Below are 22323 nucleotides of genomic sequence, written 5' to 3' on the forward strand. Positions count from 1 at the left end.
TTCACACTCTTTATTTACACTTTCTGAGTTTCATTCTCACATTGCAAGTAGCAAGTATGAACATTGGTTTGACAATAGAGAGAATTCAGAAGGAAATCTGTCATGGTGCCAGTGCTTGCAACGTCACGAGCAACACTTCCCACTCTTCCCTCATCCCACAGATGCCTCACTTAAAGATACAGGTAATGACTTCACAATCTCCTATTAGCATTGCTCTAAGGAAATGAGAATGTAAACAAGCACACTATCAACTTTTGATTTTCCACGGGATTACAGAAAAGTAAGGAGTTGCAAGACTGACACTCAGACAAGACCTGATTTGTTTTACAATGTATTGTTGTTACTCCTTGAATATTTTTCGTGGATGGTAGAAATACGCTACCAACAGTAAGGCTACTGGTTCCTGGTCACCACCAGAAAAGGGGTGTGGAAGAGGAGTCAGTGCTACTAGTGATCCCAGTACCAGAAGCAGTTCATGTTTTTGTTCTGGTATGGGCTGGGGTTTTGTTTTTGAGAAAGAGAAAAATAAGTATAAAGACTGGGTGCCTCTTTGCAAGAGGTGACCAAAAGCCTCTTCCTGCTTCTAGCCCACCCTTTTTCTAGATCACAGCATCCTTCTCCACTAAGGCAGAATTCTTTGGTCCTTCTGTCTTCCCAGTTCTGCCCTGCTAAGAATGTAAGAAAGTAAAAATTGTTTCATATCCAAAAACTGGTTCAGACCAGTAAATGAACTTCTGGCATTGATCTGATTTGCTTTTTCTCTTAGCAGCACTCTTAAAGCACATGTTAAACCAGAAGAAATCTGAACTAAAACCAGTGTTCTGAAGTTTGGCACTGGTGGAAACTAAGCAAAGATAAACCAATTCGCGTATCATATCTTTAGGTGCTTAGCAAGTTATATAAGGGACAAAGCTCTGATCTTCTCATTTATTTTATCACACAGAGGCAGAAAACATACTGGAATGTTATCTGTGCAATGAAGAAAACATGAGATACTTACATCAATGAGCTGAGATGCAGATAACACTGGCATATCATTGAGGTTCAACTGTTTCTCTGCCAGTAATTGTTCAGGAAGTGTCTCCTGATGTAACAGGAAGCGTTCCTGCTCTGATATTTCTTTCAGTCATTTAAGGAAATGAATGTTTTGTGTTATTAAAATGTAATAATAAATTCTATAGCACAGTAATAACTGTCAAGTCATAACATTATTCAGGTCTACAAGTGTTTGTTATGAAGCATTCCACTTAGACACACATCTGTGTTCCTAAAGCACAGAAATACATCCACTTCAATATTGTCATCCTGGTGAACTAGTTCTTACTTTCCACTCAGGTTCAGTGCCATGCAGACTCATAACTCTTCCTTTTTCTTCAAAACCACAACATGAATACATAGGATTGCATGGAAGCTGTTACACTACATAGGAAAGCAAGCTGGCAGCAATTTTAAGGAGCTACCTTTTGGCTGAAGACCTGTGACATGGACCTGCTCCATCTCATGAATTATTCAATTTTGTTATTGTTTTATTTTCCAGTACTATGTTCTTCAGGGTTAGAAACTTATTAGGCTGAAACAATCAAAATGGAATAATTTCAGCCACACTACATGAACCCCACCCTTCCTGCCTAGTTCCAGTGCATGGTAAAAAAGGGAAAATAATTCTAAGGAGCATTTTATCTGTTTAAGTGGATAAACAAAATGTGGCAGAAATAATTATTCTTTCTTTATCAACAGGAAACTGATACACAAAGAGCATAAGTTTTAAAAGCTATGTCATGTGTCATATAGGAATGTGTAGCAGAGTAAAGTCCAGACCAAGTTTGGAGAGTCCACTAGTCTACTGAAATAAAGCTTTGATTTCCTCATTTTTCTACGGTTTTTCTATTTGAAGATGAGATTTTTCACATCAGCACAGGTGGGTTTTTTTCATAGCAGTGAGAAAAACAAATTTAAAGTTTAAGATTTCATGCAGTGGTTTATAATTTAAAAGGCAGCTAATGTATTACTATTACAAGCTAAAAATAATTCACAAAGCCTACTTAGTTATCGTAATTATCCCCATGCTTTTTCAACGGGTTTTCTTTAAAGAATGGTACATAACATACATTGCAGATAAATAGAAGCAAGCTTGAGTAGCAAACCTGAGTAATATTTCAAAGCCTCCCCCTGGTGGCCAGTATCAGCTTAACTATTAGTGTAGATTTGTTTTTTCCATGAACTCAGAACCACATGCTGCACAAACAGTATCAGGAAAAGGGTATTTTCCAAAGTGATAGGAATGACAAAGCAGTGAAATCATTGTATTTGGTAATTCCTACTTTTCCTGTTAACATCCTTTCAGGTAGAGCATAATGAAACACTGTCACTGTAACCTTTCTAAATACAGAGTAAGAATGCTGAGAAAGCACTTCTTGATCACAAATGTATACTTTTGCAGGTACATTATTACAGTACAACATAGTTACTGGATTTCCTTTTACGGTCTAAGAGTCTCAGGACTTGAGAAGCCAGAATTGAGAGCTATTCAATAAACAGGCTTTAAGTTAAATCATTTTGATCATGCATCTGAAACACAAAATACAGCTTCATGAAAACACATTCAGTGTGAATGGTTTACAAGTTTCAGCCACTTCAGAACTGCCTAATGACTTCTCAAAATCCTGTGCAGCTTGTTATTTATGCCAATGTTTTGCATGTTATTAAAAGAAGTGTACAAATTTACCTTGCTCATAGCCCTAACTCACAGGTGAAAGTGAATACCAAGGTTACTGCCTCACGCTATCTTCCTTACCCTTTTTGCAGTGAACAAAAACATCAGTCCATGTATTCTTACCACATTAAGTTAGAGCCCTCTACCTAACAAATTAACAATCTGCAAAATTAATGTGATTCTAATTCAGTAACTTCATTAGTCTATTTTTCACTTTGCTCTATTTTTATTTCTTACCTTCTATTTTCTCTTGCAGTATGTCTTCTGAGAAGTCAGATGCCAGTGCAGCTAATTTGCTCAAGCCAAGAAGCGTTTTCTTCTTTGCAAAATACCGGGTCTCCGTATTTGCTAAAGTCTGCAATGTTCTGTGAGCCTGAAATTAATAAAGAAGTTAAAAATCAGTTTTGTAAGTTGACATCAGAAGGTTAACAGAATAGGATTTAATCTGAAGTGCAGTCTCAAAGCTATTTATTGTTTGTAATACTATAATCCTTATTTTAAAAAGTCGTACAACTTGCACATTAAAACTCTGCATTACACTCTTCAGGAAGAGACATAGATCTCTACTCCAGTTATACAAAAACCACCACCTTTTCAGGATTAATCAAGAAAAACTATCTTATGATCAAAGGATAAATTGCAACTTCACATATTACACATCTGGGATCTTATCCAAGGCTTCACCATAAAAGCCAGGCAAATATGCCTTGACAGAACAATTTCACATGCAGATCGATGTACTTGTTAATTCAGGAATTTGAAGACACAATTATATGTAAAACTGCTATAGTAGCCAAACATATAGGCAATAATTTGTCTATCAGACAAAGGAACAGAAAGTTTCTGAGCATGTACTCAGAAATAAACTATCCAGGCTGAATTACCTGTATATTTTAGAATCCTTGCCCCCTCTTTATAGTGCTCTGCTATAACAGAAAAACTCAGTTGACACAAATGGGATATTACAATATTCTTTTTCTTTTTTTTTTTGGAGGCATACAGTATTATCAACCTATACTATGCAGTAGGATAAACATTTCAATGCTCTGCATGCTTAACCAATGTGCATATAGATTAAAAGAAGCAGTTTTTGTTTAGAAATAGTTTATTTGCTAAAGTAAAATACATTCATAAGTCTAGCAGAAGGAAAGACTGACCAGCAGGAAGTGAGGAAATAACCAGACAGCCTACAAGGCAACACAGGATCAAGTTTAAAAATGATGTCACTTTAATGACATGCATATTTGTTATTAAAAAACCCCAAACTTTTAAACTAGTAATTAAAGTAATCAATACCTTTTTTACTTTTGTGATAATCTGATAATGCTACCAATACTCACTGTAAACCTCCAATTCCATCAAAGTAGTGATTGTGTAGCCAAACACAACTTTCTTGATAAAAAAATGTTAGTCACCAACAAGGGATGAAAAGCCAGCCCTGGTTTCCGTTAAACGGTGCAGCAGCTTATGTGATGTACCAGATGGTGCCTGGAGGGAGGCTTCTGGTACTTCATTAATAAAGAATCTGTCATGTCTCTAACTCATCTAGATAAGCCGCCTTTTGATGATGAAGATTCATAACTAGATAATTTGCCTACTTGAATATGTACTTGACCCGTTTAACATGCAATATTTCAGTTTGGTTCTATTTAAGAAACCCTACCTTTTGAAAATCTTGACTATTGATTTCATGTAACCAGCTCAGATGCTCATGAGCTTGCAAGAAACTGGCCAGCTGTCCGTGCTGAGCAATAGGCTGAGATAACAGCTTCCCTCGCTTTCCTTTTTCTAGATACCAGCGAAACAAGAAATCTGAAAAATTCTGAAGATAACAGAAATATGAACATATTTTATAAGTTACATTTAAATATCTTGTTTGTTTTCTAAGGTAAAATGCTTCATAAAATACAGTTGGTAAGAACATGGTAAGAACCTGCTTAGCAAAGCAAGACACACACAGTGTTGATGAGAAGAGTCCTCGTAGAAATAGTGTTTAAAGAATTCATGAGGTACTATTCAACAGATACTGGTATACACAGCATCCTTCAGCAGAAGTGAAGGAAATGTCAAATGTGAATTCTTCATGTAACCTACAAGAAAGGAAATGGGTATCACATAAATTCTAGTCTTATTTTTTTCTACCTCTGGCCTCCACAGTACTCTCTGCTTACTATTTCCTTTCATACATGAGTTTACTTCTGCTGTCACTGTTTTTGAAACATTCCCTCCTGTCTCCAAGTGACCCTACAACCTTACTTCTCTCAGTCATTAAAAAAATGATGTTTTTTTTAAAAAAACCTATTTTATCCTCAAAAACTTCAACACGAAGTAACGAATCAGGATTTACGTTTGAGATTCAGTATTTTCAGAGTAATTTTAGAATAATGCTAATTTTTTATTGCATTAACAATTTAAAAAATAAAGTTTGAAGAGGTCATCAGTCTGATATTCTATCCATTAAACTTGATCTGTTTTCAGCTCTGCATTTGCCACAGTAGCTTCATTTCAGGAAGTGTTACATTTTTCCTTTAAAATAAAGCATGTGAAGAGAAAAAGAAATAGAGAATTTATCCCCTTTGGCAGTAAGTGTGAGTATTTAAGCCTCGCTATTAAAAATGTTTAATATAATTTCTGTTCATTACGGATACTTTTGATTTTTCTTATTAAAACAACCTTTCTGTACTCTCTTTATCTGTGCAGGATTTCTCTTTCTATAGTTGTTGTGGAAAGCTAAACAAATTGGTCTCACCAACTCTCAAACTAGGAAACTTGTCTCAGTCTGCCCCTTACTTCAGGTAGTCACTACTGCCTTTTCTGCAAGCTTTCCAATTTTTCAGCACACTTAAAAGTTTTTACATCAGATTTTAACAGACATTGGAAAGATTGTCCAACAAGTACCTAGCAGGACAATAAAAAAAGACCTCATTAACACCCCTACCTCTCTACTCTTCTTAACTATTCTTTTATTTAAACATTTAAAAATCTCTCTTGGAAATTATCCTCAAATTGGTATTATGTTAGTTTAATAAAACAACAGTACACTGACTACAGCACCTCAGTAAACAAAACACCAAAAGATGTTAAGAGTCAGACAAATGTGTCTGAGGCACAAAAAAGATCCCATGAAAAGCCACTGCCCATACAGCTAGCACCCGTATTTCTGCTGACTTGCTTTGAAGTCTTAGGGTAAAATACTCCATTGAGATCTGCACAGTGAATGTTGACTTCACTTTTTCATGCTACCCTCCTATGTATATGTAACTACATATGCATTAAAAAGCAAAAAAAAGCCAAAAAGAAATCATAACTTCTGCAACGTTTCAGGTGCAAACTTATAAAACACTATCTAAAGGAAATAGAAAAAAAGAGTTACCTGATCTGCAAACTGACTCATGTAATGTTGTAACCTGGCCCGGTCATCTGTCTGCTCACACATCTGCACCAGGATATCAAAGTCACAGTACTTCTCTGCTAAAGTGGCTGCCATCTGATACTGTCCCAGGGAAACTAAGTAACCAAGAAAAAGAAGTTATATGGAACAAGCTCATCTTTGACTCTTAATAGGATGACTGAGGGCAGAGAGCAGAAAAACAAAAACAAGTTTCAAGTGTTGACATCAAGGAGATACTTGCACATTCCTGAAGAAACATTCAGGTACTGCATACATAAACTCTGCACATGCAAGCTGACATACACTAGCACCTCTGCCTCCAGATACATGAGGGAAGAAGAGAATGGCCAGTATACATCCTATTTTGTCTGAAAGTTATAGCATCATCTGCTATTTGTGCTGGGGTGGGGGGAGATTCAACCCATGACTTAATATCTGGCTTAACAGCCACTTAATTACACGAAGTAAAAAAGCAGCAGGCAAAGGCTTTTGATAAAAAACAGAACAAGTAAAGACAATGGGGTTTGTATTAAAAATATATTATTTGAACTCTTTCTTTTAGGTTCAGTTAAATACTTAAGAGTTAGCAGAATACTCATTTTTGTTTATAAGGAAATATGAACTTTAGATTGAACATCATGATATAAAACGTATTTACAGGCTAACAGAGCCCATAAATGTCTGTCAAACAAACTAACAGATTGAGACTTAACATTTAAGAATGTTAGGAGATAGTAATTATTACATTGTTCTATTTATATCATTAATTTTTAGCCTAAAAATTTTAAACTTCTTAAGAAGTTACCAAAATGGATTTTTTCCAAGTTATTTCCACTTAAAAAGGGGGCTCTGCTGTCAATTCCTCATTACAGACTGGACTACATCTGATACACTAAACAGCAGGTTTGATTATGAAATAATCAAGATTCAAAAAGTAACTTTTTTGTGACAAACACTAAGCAACCTTTCAGGCATATAAGTTTATGCCAATCTGCAACAATATAAACATTTAGAAACCCATTTATAGGCTAGTTTCAGCCAAGCAGCACAAGATAAATTCCTGTCAGAAAAACATAACAAGTTAGCAAAAGAAAAAAAGTTCAAGCAGCAACATGTCTTATTAGAGGTACAGGTATGGATTCAGTCCTGGATGCAATTCTGTAATCTGCTCGTATTTTGTAAATATCTCATTAAATCATAAAACCAGTCATTTCTATTCTGAAGGCAAACATGTAGGACAAATGGAATTCATACAGAGATGCCATTTACTCTATCAGATTTGCATCATTTCCTCATCAAATAGAACATTTAATCCTTGCATTAAGGAAACCAGACATTACTTACGGAGAGGCGACAAGAGTTCTGATCTTTTCTGCACATATTCCATTTCCAGATTGCTGTATCGCTCTTGATCAGCAGGGCGGTCCACAGATTTCAGCTGAGAAACATAGCCATCTAGAAAATAATCCAGTAGTGCCACCAGCTGTTCAGCCACAATGCTACGGAGGTTGCTGTCCACCTGGGGATACACCATCTTCAGAATGATTCCATGCTGATGCATTATTGCTGTACGAAGGCCACTAGATGCTTGGGAAAACAACATCGTGAACATTAAGATAATACTCCTGTCACCATGGGTTTCTATGCTGAACAAAAACGTTACTACATATAGTAAAAAAAAAAAATAAAGAAAAAAACTAATAAACACTTTAGTTTTAAAAATCAAAACAGTACTATAAAAACAAAACAAACCCACAACACACACATACTCCCATCTACCTTTACGTATTAAATTCGGCCAAAATGTAGCAAACAAAAAAGAACAAACAAAACCACCATCTGAACTACACAAATCTACATTGTCAACTATCAGCACCAGCTATTTTTCAGAAAAGAATCACTGGCATGATCTGCAAGCAAATTACAGAATACGCACAAGGAAAAGGCAACTTCTTTTCAGCTGATTTAAATACCTGGACGTAGTCACCAAGATATAACACACCAAAATAGCTTGCATGGGTCCTGCTTTTCAAAAGATTTTTATCTTGGGAGCACTAAACAAGTGTGGTTTATACAGAGAGGCCACAGGGAAACTGAAGCACCAACGGGAAAGTGTTTGCTTCTGCAAACATTTGTTCTGAGTTTTTCATGTTATTAAACCATCAAAACAAAACATATTTAAAAGGAGTGGAGAATCATCAATTCTTTTCAAACAGTTATACATCATATTTTATAATTAATTTTAATGTTATGCTGTAAGTCTGCCAACAAGAACCAGTATGTTAAAAAAAAAATTAATAACAATTAGCTTTGTTTCCCAAACTTTGGTTTTGTAGTCAAATTTGCAATGCAAGTTTTAAAGAATTATCATCCATACTGGACAAAATAAGTATTCACTGATTCATTCCATTTCATTCCCCAAATGAAACCCTCAACTCCTCCTATTCTTACTGACGACCTTGTATGAGCTTTTAACAGTAAGTTTAACATTCAGATTGAAAGTCACATGTTCTGCAACTCATGAAAAGCACTTTTTGTTTACAATAGATAATGAATAATCTAGTAATAATAATTTCTCACCTGTCCATGGAATATATTCAGGTTCTCTTTCTGGGAGCTCTCCTGTTTTGTATGAAGAGGCTCTAGCTTGACGATACTGACAGGCAGCTTGTAGCATGTCCTATTTAAAGGCAAGAACGTAAGTATTTTAAGGTCTACCTGCATATACACAGATCAGAAAAGATGTTGTCTTTAATAATTCTGAAATGTGCTTTTAATATCCCCCTTCTTTCTACACCACTTTTGCAGTTGCATAGAAGAGCACATACTGACTGAGCAGGAAACAGTGCTCAAGCACAAGCTCTTCACTCTTTGCTACAGATTCATGCTTTCCCAACTTCCAACAATACTGCAACTTCTCAAATTCTCTTTAGCTATGGCTCAGGAGGAAAAAGAATGTCCCTAATTCTGCACCATCTTTTCCTTCTTAATATATTTGGACATGTGAAAAGTACATTTACTTTTGCTCCCATGTCAGTAACTCAGATATGGTGCACTCAACTTGAGTGCTCTTCAATATTTACCTTCCCCTCCCACACAGATTTTAGGTAATGCAGTTCCATACCTTAATGATGATGTTCACATTGACAACTATCTGGGCCCACTCAACTGATGCAATAGGCTTATCTTTCAGGATTTGTTCCTCCTCTTCTAGTAAACATTCAAAGATGGAATCTATCCGAGACACCTTAAAGACAGAAAGGAAAACTGCACTGGGTACAAACATATCCATTATCAGCTGATACCCGAAAGCCAAGTTATGACTTGTACAGAATAAATAAATATTACTAGAAACCACCTCAATAGCTGAAAATACTAAAAGGTATCAACTACTTAAATAGATATCACCAGCTTGTATTTCATACAATGCTTACAATACAAGAATTGCCTTATTCCTGGAAGAAAAAAAAAAAAAAATCCTCTTTTTTTGAGGGCAACTCCATAAACTTGCATTAAGCATATTCCTCCATATTCCTCTGAAACATTTGTCAGTAGACTCTTAGTTAGACTGTATACTGGATAACATACCTGCTTTAAAATAGGAGACTATTATTTTTATTTTATTTTCTATTTATTTTTCTCCATTAGCAATTACTGTCCTTTACAGGAAAAAACTTCCTAAGAATAAATATCTTATGTATAGCTCTTCTCAAGAAGGAAGAAAGAAATAAAGACTGGGTGCTTGACTGGAATGTGGCATAAACTGAGAACTAGTTTAGATTCACTAATGTTAGAAAGGTCAAAAAGACTGCGAGACTGAATTGATTCAACTCCCTCCAGGACAGTTCAAAGTGGCTCTCCTATCTGGAAAGTTTCATACTCCTCAGTTCACCTATTAAAAATTATAATTTAGCATATGTTTTCTGATGTACCAGAGAATTTCAATTGTGCTGTGGTTTAAACCCAGCCAGCAGCCAAACTCCAAGCAGCTGCCTGCTCCTCCTCCCCCATCCCTGGGGAGTCAGGGAGAAAATCAGAGGGATAAGGGTAAAAAGACTCATAGGTTGATATAAAAGCAATTTAATAATTGAGATCAAATAAAATAAAAATAATGATGATAATAATAATAGCAATAATAGGAAATACAAATGAGTAATGCACAATGTGATTGCTCACCACCTGCTGACCAATACCCAGCCCATTCATGGCTAGTGATCCCAGAGAAGAGAGAATCCTGAAACTGCAATTCCAGAAGCCCAAGTAAGCTTCCTGCTCAACCCTTATCTATATACTGAGCATGGCATTAGGTGATATGGAATATTTCAGTGGTCAATTTCAGTCCATTGCTCTGGCTTTGCTCCTTCCCTGCCTGGTGTACCTGTGTGCTAGCAGGACACGGGAAGTTGAAAAGTCCTTGATTTCTTAGCAACAACTAAAAACATCTGTACATTATCAACATTCTTCCCATATGAAATCCCATACTGAATCCAAAACACAGAACTGTTCTAGCTAAGGAAGAAAAAAAAAAATTAGCTCTATCCCAGCTGAAACCAGGACAACTTGTTTTTTTCATCGCTTATCCATGTTGGTTGGTTAGTTGGAAATCATAACAATTTTACTTCTGCTACATGAAATTTGCAGAATTCATACTTCAGCTGCAGACAAAGTACATACACAAAAGTGAGGAAAATACTTCTACCACGGCATCCCTATTTAAAGGGAAGTTGTTGTAAAGTTGTATTGATTTTTAAAAGGGAAAAGTTTCAAAGCGTACATTAAAGCATTGCAACTTTTACTACATGTGATATTATACAATGATTCAGAAATAACAGATTTCCTACCTCTCGAAAGAACACATCTGCAGGGCTAAGACTTGGTGGAATATCACACTCCCTTTTTTTTAACGCAATCAGTATAGCAACATTCACTAGATCAGGCAGCCTGGAGTGATGATTCTTGAGAACAACAGCTGCTGCTAGTTTCTCTGCATGCTCACAGAGCAACAATCGAGTTGCCATTGGCATCCCTCGTACTGGAAAACTGCCCAGACGTTCAAATACACCAACCTTTTATTAAAACAAACACACAGAAAAAAAAAACAAACCAACAAACAAAACAACACATACACTTTAGAGTGTTCTACAGGAATTACTTTAAGACCAAAATAATACTCTATTGTGTGTGCTGATACCAAAAAACCAGTATAATTTTACCTGATGAAGAAACTCAATGAAGAAGTAATGTGCTTTTGTCTTATCCTCTAGCTGATGAAGAAGAATGAGAGATGTATTGCTGAAACCAGCTGCTTCTAAAGAGAAAAATCTTAAATCAGAGCACTTGGTATCTTCATTTCTTGGTAACAATATTTTTTTGCCCGAGGTAAACATATTTCTACAAATTTCTATAGTGTAACTGCACTGGTACTTTTTTTGAAATATGTGCACACACATTTATCTGTTTGCCACTTTTTGAAGTGTTTCATGAAGTCTATCCTAGCTGAAGTAAAGCCTTTAGAAAAAATTGAGTATCTTTAGATCAGTACAACTATTCTGAAGCACTCATTTCATTATGCTGCTAAAGTAGCAGCTCACCAGCTTATTAAAGTTTTAATAAGATTTAGATCCAAATTTTTATCTTCAATGGGGACTAGCTATTGCTAAGTTTATTATGCCCTAGACCACAGCTACTACAAAAGAAAGTGTTAACAGGCATTCAGACCTAACTGACTCTGTAATGCCCCCACAACCTAAGTGGTTGCTCAGGGTGGCTCTGCTTTTCTTCTTCCTCAAATGAGCTTGCATTTGAAAAGCCAGCTAACGTTTCTGTTCAGGCAATCAGGTCCTTAAAGGAGTCAGTAAGGATGATGGAAGTTTCCTCATGAAGCATTTGACTGGGAAAAGCCAGCATGGATTTACCAAAGGCAAAAATCATGCCTGACAAACCTGATCACCTTCTACAACAAAGTAACCTACTTGGTTGATGTGGGGTGAGCAGTGGACATTGTCTACCTGGATTTTCCCCAAGGCTTTCGATATAGTTCCCCCACAGCCTTCTCCTAGAGAAACTGGTGTGTCAGGTCTAGACAAGTGGTCTGCAAGGTGGGTGGGAAACTGGCTGACAGGTGGCACCCAAAGGGTGGTGGGAAACGGCTCTTTTTCAATCTGGCAACCTGTCAAGGTAGGTGCCCCAGGGATTGATGTTGGGCCCAACACTGTTTAATACCTTCATCAGTGATGTGGATGATGGGATCAAGTGTACCCTGATGAAGTTTGCTGATGATACCAAACTGAGTGGGAAGTGGATGCTTTGGAAGGGAGAGCCATCCTGCAGGAGGATCTTGATAGACTGGAAGAGTGGGCTAACAAGAACCTTATGAAGTTCAACAAGGACAAATATAAGGTCTTGCACCTGGAAAAACATAAGCCAGGAGTGCAGCACAGGCTGGTATCTACCCAGCTGAGGGGCAGCTCTATGGAAAGGGATCTATCCAGGGGTCCTGGTGGACAACAAGCTCCATGTGAGTGAACAGTGTGCTCCTGTGGCCAAGACAGACAATGGAATGCTGGGTTGCATCAACAAGGGCATCACCAGCAGGGATAAAGAAGTCATTACCCCACTCAGCACCCATCAGGCCACACCTGGAATACTGTGTTCTGTTTTGGTCCCTGCTATGCAAACAGACATTTTTTTGCCAGAGAAGATCTGGCCACAAAGATGATCAAAGGATTGGGAAGCCTGCTGTATGAGAAAAGGCTGAGAGATATGGGTTTGTTCAGCCTTGAGAACGCTTAGGGGAGACCTCATCCCCACGTTCCAGTATTTAAGGGGTGGCTACAAGGAAGATGGAGACTCCCTTTTTACAAAGAATCACACCGAAAAGACATGGGGTAATGGGTACAAGTTACTCCTGTGGAAATTCCCATTTGAGCCAAGAGGAAAATTTTTCACAATGAGAACAATCAGCCACTGGAATAATCTCCCCAGGGAAGTGGTGGATTTCCCAGCATTGGACACCTGAGATTCAGCTGGACAAGTTGCTGGGCCATCTTATCTTGACTGTGCTTTTGCCAAGAAAGCTTGGACCAGATGATCCTTGAGGTCTCTCCCAACCTGGTGTTCTATGATTCATGGGTATCCTCACAAGTATCTCACCTCAGCAGAGTTCTCCAGAGCCCAAAGTAGTTTCCTATATTTTCCTATTTCAGAATTTTTGTATATTGTAAGTGTGCTTTAAACCAAAATACTACCAAGATACAAAAGACTCGGAAGAACTATCACTATGAGCAGAAACAGCAAGACTGTTTTACAAGAAGCTATCCATTTTTACTTCTTGCTTTAGCCTGAAATAAATGCAGATAAACTGCCAAGTTAAAAATAAAGTTGACTCGGAAGATACTAAGGATTTAATGCCTGACAATTTCTAACTGGCTGCCATGCAGAAACAACAGCAGGAAGCATCATCCCTCTGTAACTATCTACTACATGAACTTTCAAACTAAAACTCTGCTCAGTAACTGGCAACTGCTGCCTAGAGATCCTGGGGACAGTTTCTAATTAACTGTTCATAAAAGACAGGGAAGCATGTTTTCTTACTGAAAATATGTCTTCTTTAATTCTTCACATACAACAAATATTCCAAAATCAATTTCTCTGGTCCTCTTTTAGGCAGACATAAATATGAATGCCCTAGAGGGATACTGCCTCACTCTCTTCAGGATCCAAGCCTACCAGAAGCTGTGCAGCCACACTGACAAAAGGCTAAGCATGAGCAAATAAACTCTTTCTCTTAACATATGTATTTGTGGAAAATAATTTAGAACTGCCAAAGGAATCGTGGAAACACTGAAGTGACACCAGCTATTCCTAGCACAAAGCACCCTTCTCAGAAATATGTCATCTCTGCTGTTTGTGTTTACTACAGGAAGTCAAGAGCTAGCCACACTAGGCTGCAACTTTATTTGGTAGTCTTGTAAGAGGCATCTTTTAGCCTTTCTGGAAATACAGCTAGTGGTGGTAGAGGGCAAGGGACACCTATGCCTTCCTTGCAAAGCTGAAATTTTATCTAGAGTAATATAGACAATTTTGCACAAAAAAACAAACAAACAAAACCAAAGGAAAACACACCCAAATACAACAAAAACCTCCAAACATGACAAACAACACATTATGTTTACCTTCAGGTCCAGATTCTGCCCATCTTGGATCGGAGGCAGGGTAATCATCCATTAAGTCCACACTGATCTGGGTCACTGCCCTGTCCAGTTCAGCATCAGAATCCAGATCTGTGTTACTTGGAAAGAGTTCAACTACCATGCTTTGTGCATTGATGATATCTTTCCTGAAACAAAAGAAACAAAGTATGCGAAATAAAAACAATAGATAGGATCATAAGAACAAAAAGATCACTCAATAGGATTTTCTGATATGCTTTTTGTGAAGTGCTTTAGATTATAAACAACAAGCATTGTTTGGGCTCTCTTTAAACCAATTATGGATAAAAGGTATTCCGATTCTTTTAAGACAAGTAGACTGCACAATTTATGAAACAAAAAAAGCATAAGCCAGGACATGTTTCAAGTCTCTTTCTATTTTGTTACACCTATTACTATTATTTAAGAGAAAAGATTCATCATACAAAGCTAAGTCTGGATGTCTCTGGTAGCTAAGTCACCAAATTTCTATTGCTTGCTTTAAAATCCCCTCAAGAGTACATGTAATCACTCCCACAAATGGTAATAGAGTAAAAGCTCTCAGTAAAATGCTTCAGCAAATATAACGCATCATTCTTATTTCCTATCATTTCAAAGAATCCTATTTATTAAGGTCAGTAAGTAAAAGAGCAAGAAGCATCCAAATGCTTAAATCCCCAAGGTATGAAACTGTACTGAAGAATCCTATGTAAGAAGTATGCAGTATTCACAAAAAGCACCAATTTGATTTTGCAACTAAAAAATTATAGTATTCTGTCTGAGAAAGGATACTGTGATTCCAATATATTATCTGATTTTGGAAATACTTAATACTCTTCATGAAACTTTCAGTTTGAATGTTTAGATGACCAAGATGTCTTGAAATAAAAAACAGCTGTGCATCCAGAAATTGCACAAATGTTTACTAAAGCAAAAACTACTTTTAAAAACTGTAATATATTGAATCTTCTGTTAAGTAAGAAAGTCTCATCTTTACTACTCTGCAGGACATGAGTTTCTAAGGAATTTGTATGATACTTTATTACCTCCTTCAAACCATAAAATGCCATCACAGCTGGTACATCAAAAAGGGTCAACCCAATCTATCCACAGAACACCCCATCCCCTATAAAGATCACTAGGTCTGTAAGGCTGACTGTGCTCACTGCACAGCCAGTGGACTTTAAACTTCCACTGCTGGCTGCACCATCTTTCATTATTTGCTCTGCATCAACTGATTGGCCATCTGGAGAGGCCACTGCTACCTCTGTTCTGTGGAAGATTTTTCCATTCATTTTACTTTACTATTTTTCTGGAAAAAATGTGAATCAATACTGCATGCATCAATTTCTTCTAATTTCATAAATATAACCCAAATTTTAATTAAAATGACATTAAACATTCATACTGTTTCACATTCTTTTCTTACTATGTCCTATTTTCTCCCGACCCTGTTACCAATCCCCTTCTTCACATCCTCAATCCTATCAACTTTCGTATTTGTTATCTGTGCTCTCAGGCCTTAGCTACTCCAGTCACCTCAGGACTACAACCATCTTCACCAACAGTTCTGTTTACTGACATATCCACTTCTGAACATACAGATTTTTCTTTCTAAATTCTGTGCATGTTTACAGATCTTGTCTTGAGATCCTTTACTACATGTGCCTAATCCCCTTCATAATCTTCTACCTCACATGCAGCTCTATGTCAAAAGCACTCCTACTTCCTGTTATCTTAAATCTGTTCTTTCCAAGTTTTAAGACTAAGAAGATTATAGTCCTAAGAGGGTTTGTGGGTGGTTTTTTTTTTTTAATAAATATATATTGAAAACAATCCCCTCTAAATATAATTAATCTAAGTCTACAGCTCTGTTTATCTTCTTATCCCTCCTTTTCCTCCTTTGTTTACATCACTCATCTCAACAGCAAACCCTTCAGAGGCATTGCATGCCTCCCAACAGTCAGGTTGCTTTAACCAGGACAGTTTGATGAACAATGTATTTCCTTGCACTCCCACTCCCCCCATATCAGTCAATCTAAAAAAAGGTATCACCTTGTCACAGAACCTGCCATGCTAGTTATCCTTCATGGCCATATAAATATTAATTAAGCATATTTGAAAGTATTACTGAAAAGAGCTATGCAAATAAAGATACGGAAGAAAGGGAAAGAATGTTTTTTTAACAACAAAACACCACTTGCTAAAAGAATAAAGAAGTCAAAGTCTAAAGTCGTTTCACTGTCATTAATGTAACATCACAGAATTTATGCAGAATAAGCAAAAAGTCATTGATATTATAGAAGTCTGCTCCTTTCTGGCACAGATCACTTCTTCACTAGCTCAAGACGTATCTAATACTTTCCTAATAACAATGTGCATGTGTCATTAAAACAGACTTAATTAAAACAGCACAAGAGTATCTTTACCAAGACAATCTCTTACTCAAATATCAGAGCTTCAAGAATAACAAGCAAACAAAGCCTCAAAAATCAAGTGCTGTTTCTACCTGCAGTACTGTAGGAAAGCAGCTTTCAGTAATTTAGTCTTATCTTCTTGAGCTGTAATTTCCAGCCTACTGTTTGCATCAAATGCAGGACTCTGAAAATGCAAAGTAAAAACATCAGCTGAAAGACAAACTTCATTATGAAATTAAACCAATTTTTCTAAGTAGTAGCAACAGATTTAAAACAGAAATGCTACCTGCAAGCAGTTGTGTTTATTAAGCCAAACATTAGCCCGTAAGTCACACACGGGTTTGACCTCAAGCATTTCAATAAAATTCACATAAATAGCAAAGGAACTTATGCCAGCTTATTTCACCAGTCAAACTTTCAATGGTAATTTTAAATATTTTAGCATTCAAAACAAAATTCTTGAGACAATTTAGAAAATATTAATGAGTACTATCATCCATGAAAACAGTAAGTGCAGACGAATCTAACTGGAGATTAGTTCAATAAGAAAAATACAGTTCTATCTGAGCAATCACCATAAGGGTATTCCACTAAAATACTAGTTAATAACTGATTAAAAAGGTGATTTAATTGGAATACAGACTGAAGCTCACTATTACCCCATAGAAATATTCTCTAATTTATACTGTAACAACCTTTCTGTTCTTTCCTTCCACTCCACAGACATGTCCATGGCACAAACATATTTACATCAAACATGTTTTGTTTAAAAAGAGCTTAATAAATGCACACTGCATAAAATATCAGTAAAAACACTTCAACATGTTTTACAAGCCTATACTAATATATAATTATATATAACTATATATATTTTACATATATATATATATGTAGCAGAGCAGAAACAATACTCGGCCACTATATAGCCCTTTCTCAAACCCAGGACATCAACTTAGCCTCCAAGCTTTTCACAGCATGGTAAGAAAGCGTCTCATATGCATAAAGGAATAAACACAAAAGACTGAAGAAACTATCCTGGATCAAAAAGTGAGAACAAAGTCTGCATCTCTGCAGTAGTGTTGTATCAGGCCTAGTGACGTATAGTAATACACCTACGTGGAAAAAAAAATACAAATTTCATAGAAATCTTGACTTAAAAACAGATAAAAACAAAAAAGTTACCCAAACTGGCACATGTAAAATTTCTTAGGTTTTGAAAACTGCGTTCATTACAAGTGTTTGAGTCTCTGTTGACAAAACCAACAACCTTTAAAACTCAAACAAGCTAGGATGTCCACAGTGAAAATTCAAAACTGTCAGAAAAACATTTTATTTCTATGCTCAGTTTTCAACCAGCCAAGCAAACAACCATATACCTCACTTCTCAGTCTAGCAACAGAAGAGGACAGGGAATCTTCAAGGTCTTCAGGAAGCACAGAAATGTTTTCCCTGGACAAGATGGTGATAAGTCCACTTTTTTTGGTAAAGAAGATGGGGAGGCTAGTACAGGAACCTGCTCCTAAAATGCTGTCTCCTAAGATGAGATGAGAGGGGGAAAAAAAAAAAAAAAAACGACTTTAAGAACAAAATGTAACAGTTTCATAGACAATTATTGACTTCTGTCATGAAACAACCAACAGTAATTGACAACTGCAACTGACTTACAGAAATTGTGGATATTATTTGCTACTCAAGACACAGATTTCCAAACACTGCAAGTTTAAAAAAAGAAAAAAATAAGAAAAAAAGATCCAGGTGGCTCAAATTCTACTAAGGACCAATGTGCACATTATAGTTGCAAACACCTCTGAAGGTCACGGGTGACATACTTAAGAGACATCTGACACAGGAACCTAGTATGAATTTTAAGCTGAGCCTGGACACAAAATTAACTTCAAGAAAAGTTAAAATAAAAAAATCCACAGTGAATGTTGGAAGAAGAAAAAAAGGGGGACAAAAAGCCCCACAAACAAAACCCCCACCCTTTCATATACCAAAAGTGGGGAATTACTTCATTTTTATCAGAAACACTGTGGAGTAGAGCAACAACAATACTGGATGTCACATCAACATATTCTCCATACACTCTTGAGAAACTCCCAACTTGAAAGACTTAATGGAGAGAAAAAGGAGCATAAATATGATTCTGCTCTGAGAAATCTCAATACTGTAAATATGCTCAATTAGAAAGTATCAGTGAAATGTGATTTCCCCCCCCCCCCCCCCGCATGTTACCTTGTATGCCAAATATGATCTTCTCCTGTGGTAAAGAAATTCTTCCAGTTCCAGTGGAACAAGCAAACACTTCATCTTCCTTATAGAGGTAAGCAGCATGGCTAAAGTAATCTGGGACTACCAGACAACACAACACTTCCTCTTCTGACTGAAAGCATTACATATGAATAATATCACATATATAATAAAAACTGTAAACAAACATCTAACATTTTAAAAGCTGAACTGAGTTGCCTGAATTTTGTTTAATTTTTAACACGAAGATATGGATATAACTTACAACCTACAAAACCAAATCACCACTTTTAATTTACCTTAAAGCTTAAGATCCTGTGTTGTTTTGTTTTTTTTTTTTTTTCCTTCCACATACATTAAGTTTTTGCCAATTTCACATGGAGAGCTAAACAAACAGATCAATTATTTTACAGTTTTCACACTCTCCTTCCATCTTAAGAGTCGTATTTAAGATGCCATTAGAGGCAGGGGGAGAGGGGGGAAGAGCGGAAGAATATTACCAAAGAAAGTTAATGCCCAAGTTTGTGCTTCCAGAAGAGACAGCACAAACGGGGTACACTAAGGACAATCGATGCGTCCTCCCCTCCCAGCAAGCCAGCTGTCTAGCAAGGCCCAAAATACAGGTCTCTGAATTCCTCGCCCTGCTACAAGAATCTCAACAGAGTCTGAGATCTGTTCTAAATGAATTGCATGAGCATACCATAAAATTACTCTGTAGAAGCTTTCACAGTCAGGACAAAAATTAAAATCAGGAATAATCAGATATTTACACTTCTATTTTTGAGGGTTAACTTATACTCTAAAATGTAATGCATAAGCTTTACATACAGTTACTACTAAACATTAGAAGATGCTATTACACATTTTTCTCAGAATACTATGAATACATACTTTCAAGAGCAACCATAAGACAGAGAAGCCGATTCTCCTTTAGACAAAAACCCGATAGTTCATTTATGTACAGGACTATTCTGAAACATTCTGCTTTCTTAACTCCGTTTCAGAGCCTTCATTTGCATACCTGAAAGGATGGATTATACTGTGTGACCTCCACAACAATGTCATCAGACATCTGGTAGCCTTTATCTTCTACTGTTACCAGAGTGTAGTAGACAAGACATGGATGATCTCCAGGGTGCCATGCTCCAGCAAGTATCACCAGTCCATCACTATTCAACAACAGATACCACACTGTTGAGATGATTATTACACACAGATGACTTGCTCAAACTCCACCACTCAAACCAGATGTTTAGGTACAATCATAAATAAATATTTTTCAATATTGTGGTGGGTTTTTTTAGAAAGACAGACTACAATATTTGTTCTTTCAAGCTGTTTTATTAACAGTATTCATATTGCAGTACAAAACTGAACCAAAGCAGCTGTGATTTTATGTAATTAAATACAAGAGATACTGAATTCTCTGCATTTGCTGGAACAAGTTACAACTGCTTACTTGTTGTCTTTGTAATATCAAGACAAAACAAATACCCAAACCTGATAAAATGACACTTAAAAAAGTGAAAGTAATTATTCCTTAGTAACAGATTTGTAATGCTAAAGATAATGATAGCATGAAGTATAGGATAACCCAGTTATCTAATATGATGTTCTTACTTTATCAGCAGTGACACTCAAGTAAAATTAAATTACAATTATTTACATGAAGTTTTTGCAAGAAAACAGAACACATTTATCACATTAATGTGTCTTACCAGATGCAAATGTACTTCCTTACCGATTCTGTTGCAAATCCATGTATTGTATATTTACTCCTTCCTTAATATCTTCATAGTTACTTTCAGAACCCTAAAAAACAATACATCTGACTTACAACTATAAAACAGGCTATTACTTAATCACACAAACCCTTTCCAGGTGAGCTAGCACTTACCCAAATTGCATCTGTAATATATTCTTTCAGGATCCTGCTGATATCCCAGCTGAGAATATAACGTTCTGATGAATCATCGATCTCCCATTTGTTCAGATTTGAACTTGTTAGTATATAAAAGCTTGATCTCTCTTTATCCCAAAGAACACTAGAAATCTGCATTTAAAAAAGAAAAAGCTAAAAAGGCTAAAGCACAGCCTCAGTATTTGGATACAATAATCTATGCCACACTCAGTCCACAAAAAAAACCACCTCACCTCCTTGGGTAACCTACACAAGTTAACATTACAAGATGAAAACATTACAATAATTTCCAATAGAAGTCTTATTTTACAGATATAAGAACATCTATACTAAGTATGTTTCTCGTACATTGGCAAAGCTCAACCCAACCACGAACACTTGGCAACCCTAAATCAGAGCGGTAAAATTACAGGTAATGTTAGTTTCTTCAAGTAGTAATGAGACTATTACTAGAAAGAGGCAAGACTTTGAAGCATTGCATATTCTCCAAGAAGTAAAGCTACTTAAAGTCTACTTTTATTCAGATCTAAAGAGCAAATCAGCCTTCTCCATTACAAAGCATATAGATTTATTTTGTTTCTGTCTTTCTTTCAAGCTTCGAAGAAATACAAGTAACATAACTGAGTTGAGTCGTCTTTTTTTTTTTTTTTAGTCATCATATATCCTTACACAGTCTTTTTTCTTTCTTGAACATTGAGGCTAGAAATTAAAGCAGATTACTGTATGAATGTTTTTTAAGCTTACCACAGCATCATGTCGAGGAGACAATATACCTAGAAGAGAAGAAACCTTTCTACCAATTCCAGAAAACATGCCCTGACCCTGCGGCAGGGCATGCTGATGAATCTTGCCAGAACTATCTGGTATCAGTCGAACTAGCTGGCCTCTGGAAGATGACAAAATAAAGCTTCTTCCCTAACAAAAGGAAAAAGCAACTATGTTAAAAAGGTAAAAATCACATTGCTGAAACAATTCTATTGTCACATAAAATTCATTTCAGTTCATAAGGGTAAACTCTAAACAAGAACATGACACAAGGTATCCACAGCACCTGAGAGCTAACAAAGAAGCTGAGAAAAAATAAAGCATTTTTCACATAAAAAGAACATATAAACAAATTTTCCACATGATTCTCTATGCTTGAATCAATGCAACGCACGGTTCACAGTATACTTTAAAATTTTAAACTGTATTTTTGAAAAATATAAAACTATATTTAATCAGTTTCTACAGGCACTACTACATGTAACATTCATATATTGAATTATGAATTAAGTAACATTCAACTTCCATGTATGCATTTACACTTAGTGTTATTAAGCACACAATATTTTTTTTTTTTTTAAATAGCATGCTATCCTACAGGACACTAATCTAAATTAACTATGTAACAAATCTTCCACCTGGTTATGTCAAAATAGACTGAGGTAGGTAATTAAAAA

General features: G+C 36.2%; 1 protein-coding gene across 1 annotated transcript in view; it reads right to left on the reverse strand.

Moving 5' to 3' along the window:
- The window catches only part of NUP133 (nucleoporin 133), a 35647-nt gene that overhangs the window by 6359 nt on the left and 6965 nt on the right, over nt 1-22323 (reverse strand). Inside the window, exons 6-22 of the mRNA XM_032996627.2 lie at nt 21626-21796; nt 20858-21013; nt 20702-20772; nt 19982-20129; nt 18946-19093; nt 18087-18244; nt 16803-16894; nt 14279-14442; nt 11318-11412; nt 10946-11170; nt 9229-9351; nt 8685-8784; nt 7449-7691; nt 6087-6220; nt 4377-4535; nt 2951-3086; nt 1001-1119 (exon numbers count right to left, since the gene is read on the reverse strand). Coding sequence (XP_032852518.2) covers nt 1001-1119; nt 2951-3086; nt 4377-4535; nt 6087-6220; nt 7449-7691; nt 8685-8784; nt 9229-9351; nt 10946-11170; nt 11318-11412; nt 14279-14442; nt 16803-16894; nt 18087-18244; nt 18946-19093; nt 19982-20129; nt 20702-20772; nt 20858-21013; nt 21626-21796 — 2442 coding nt within the window. The remainder of the gene's footprint in view (nt 1-1000; nt 1120-2950; nt 3087-4376; nt 4536-6086; nt 6221-7448; nt 7692-8684; nt 8785-9228; nt 9352-10945; nt 11171-11317; nt 11413-14278; nt 14443-16802; nt 16895-18086; nt 18245-18945; nt 19094-19981; nt 20130-20701; nt 20773-20857; nt 21014-21625; nt 21797-22323) is intronic.

Source organism: Tyto alba, unplaced genomic scaffold (assembly GCF_018691265.1).
Source record: "Tyto alba isolate M040663 unplaced genomic scaffold, T.alba_DEE_v4.0 Super-Scaffold_22, whole genome shotgun sequence".
NCBI classification, from domain to species: domain Eukaryota; kingdom Metazoa; phylum Chordata; class Aves; order Strigiformes; family Tytonidae; genus Tyto; species Tyto alba.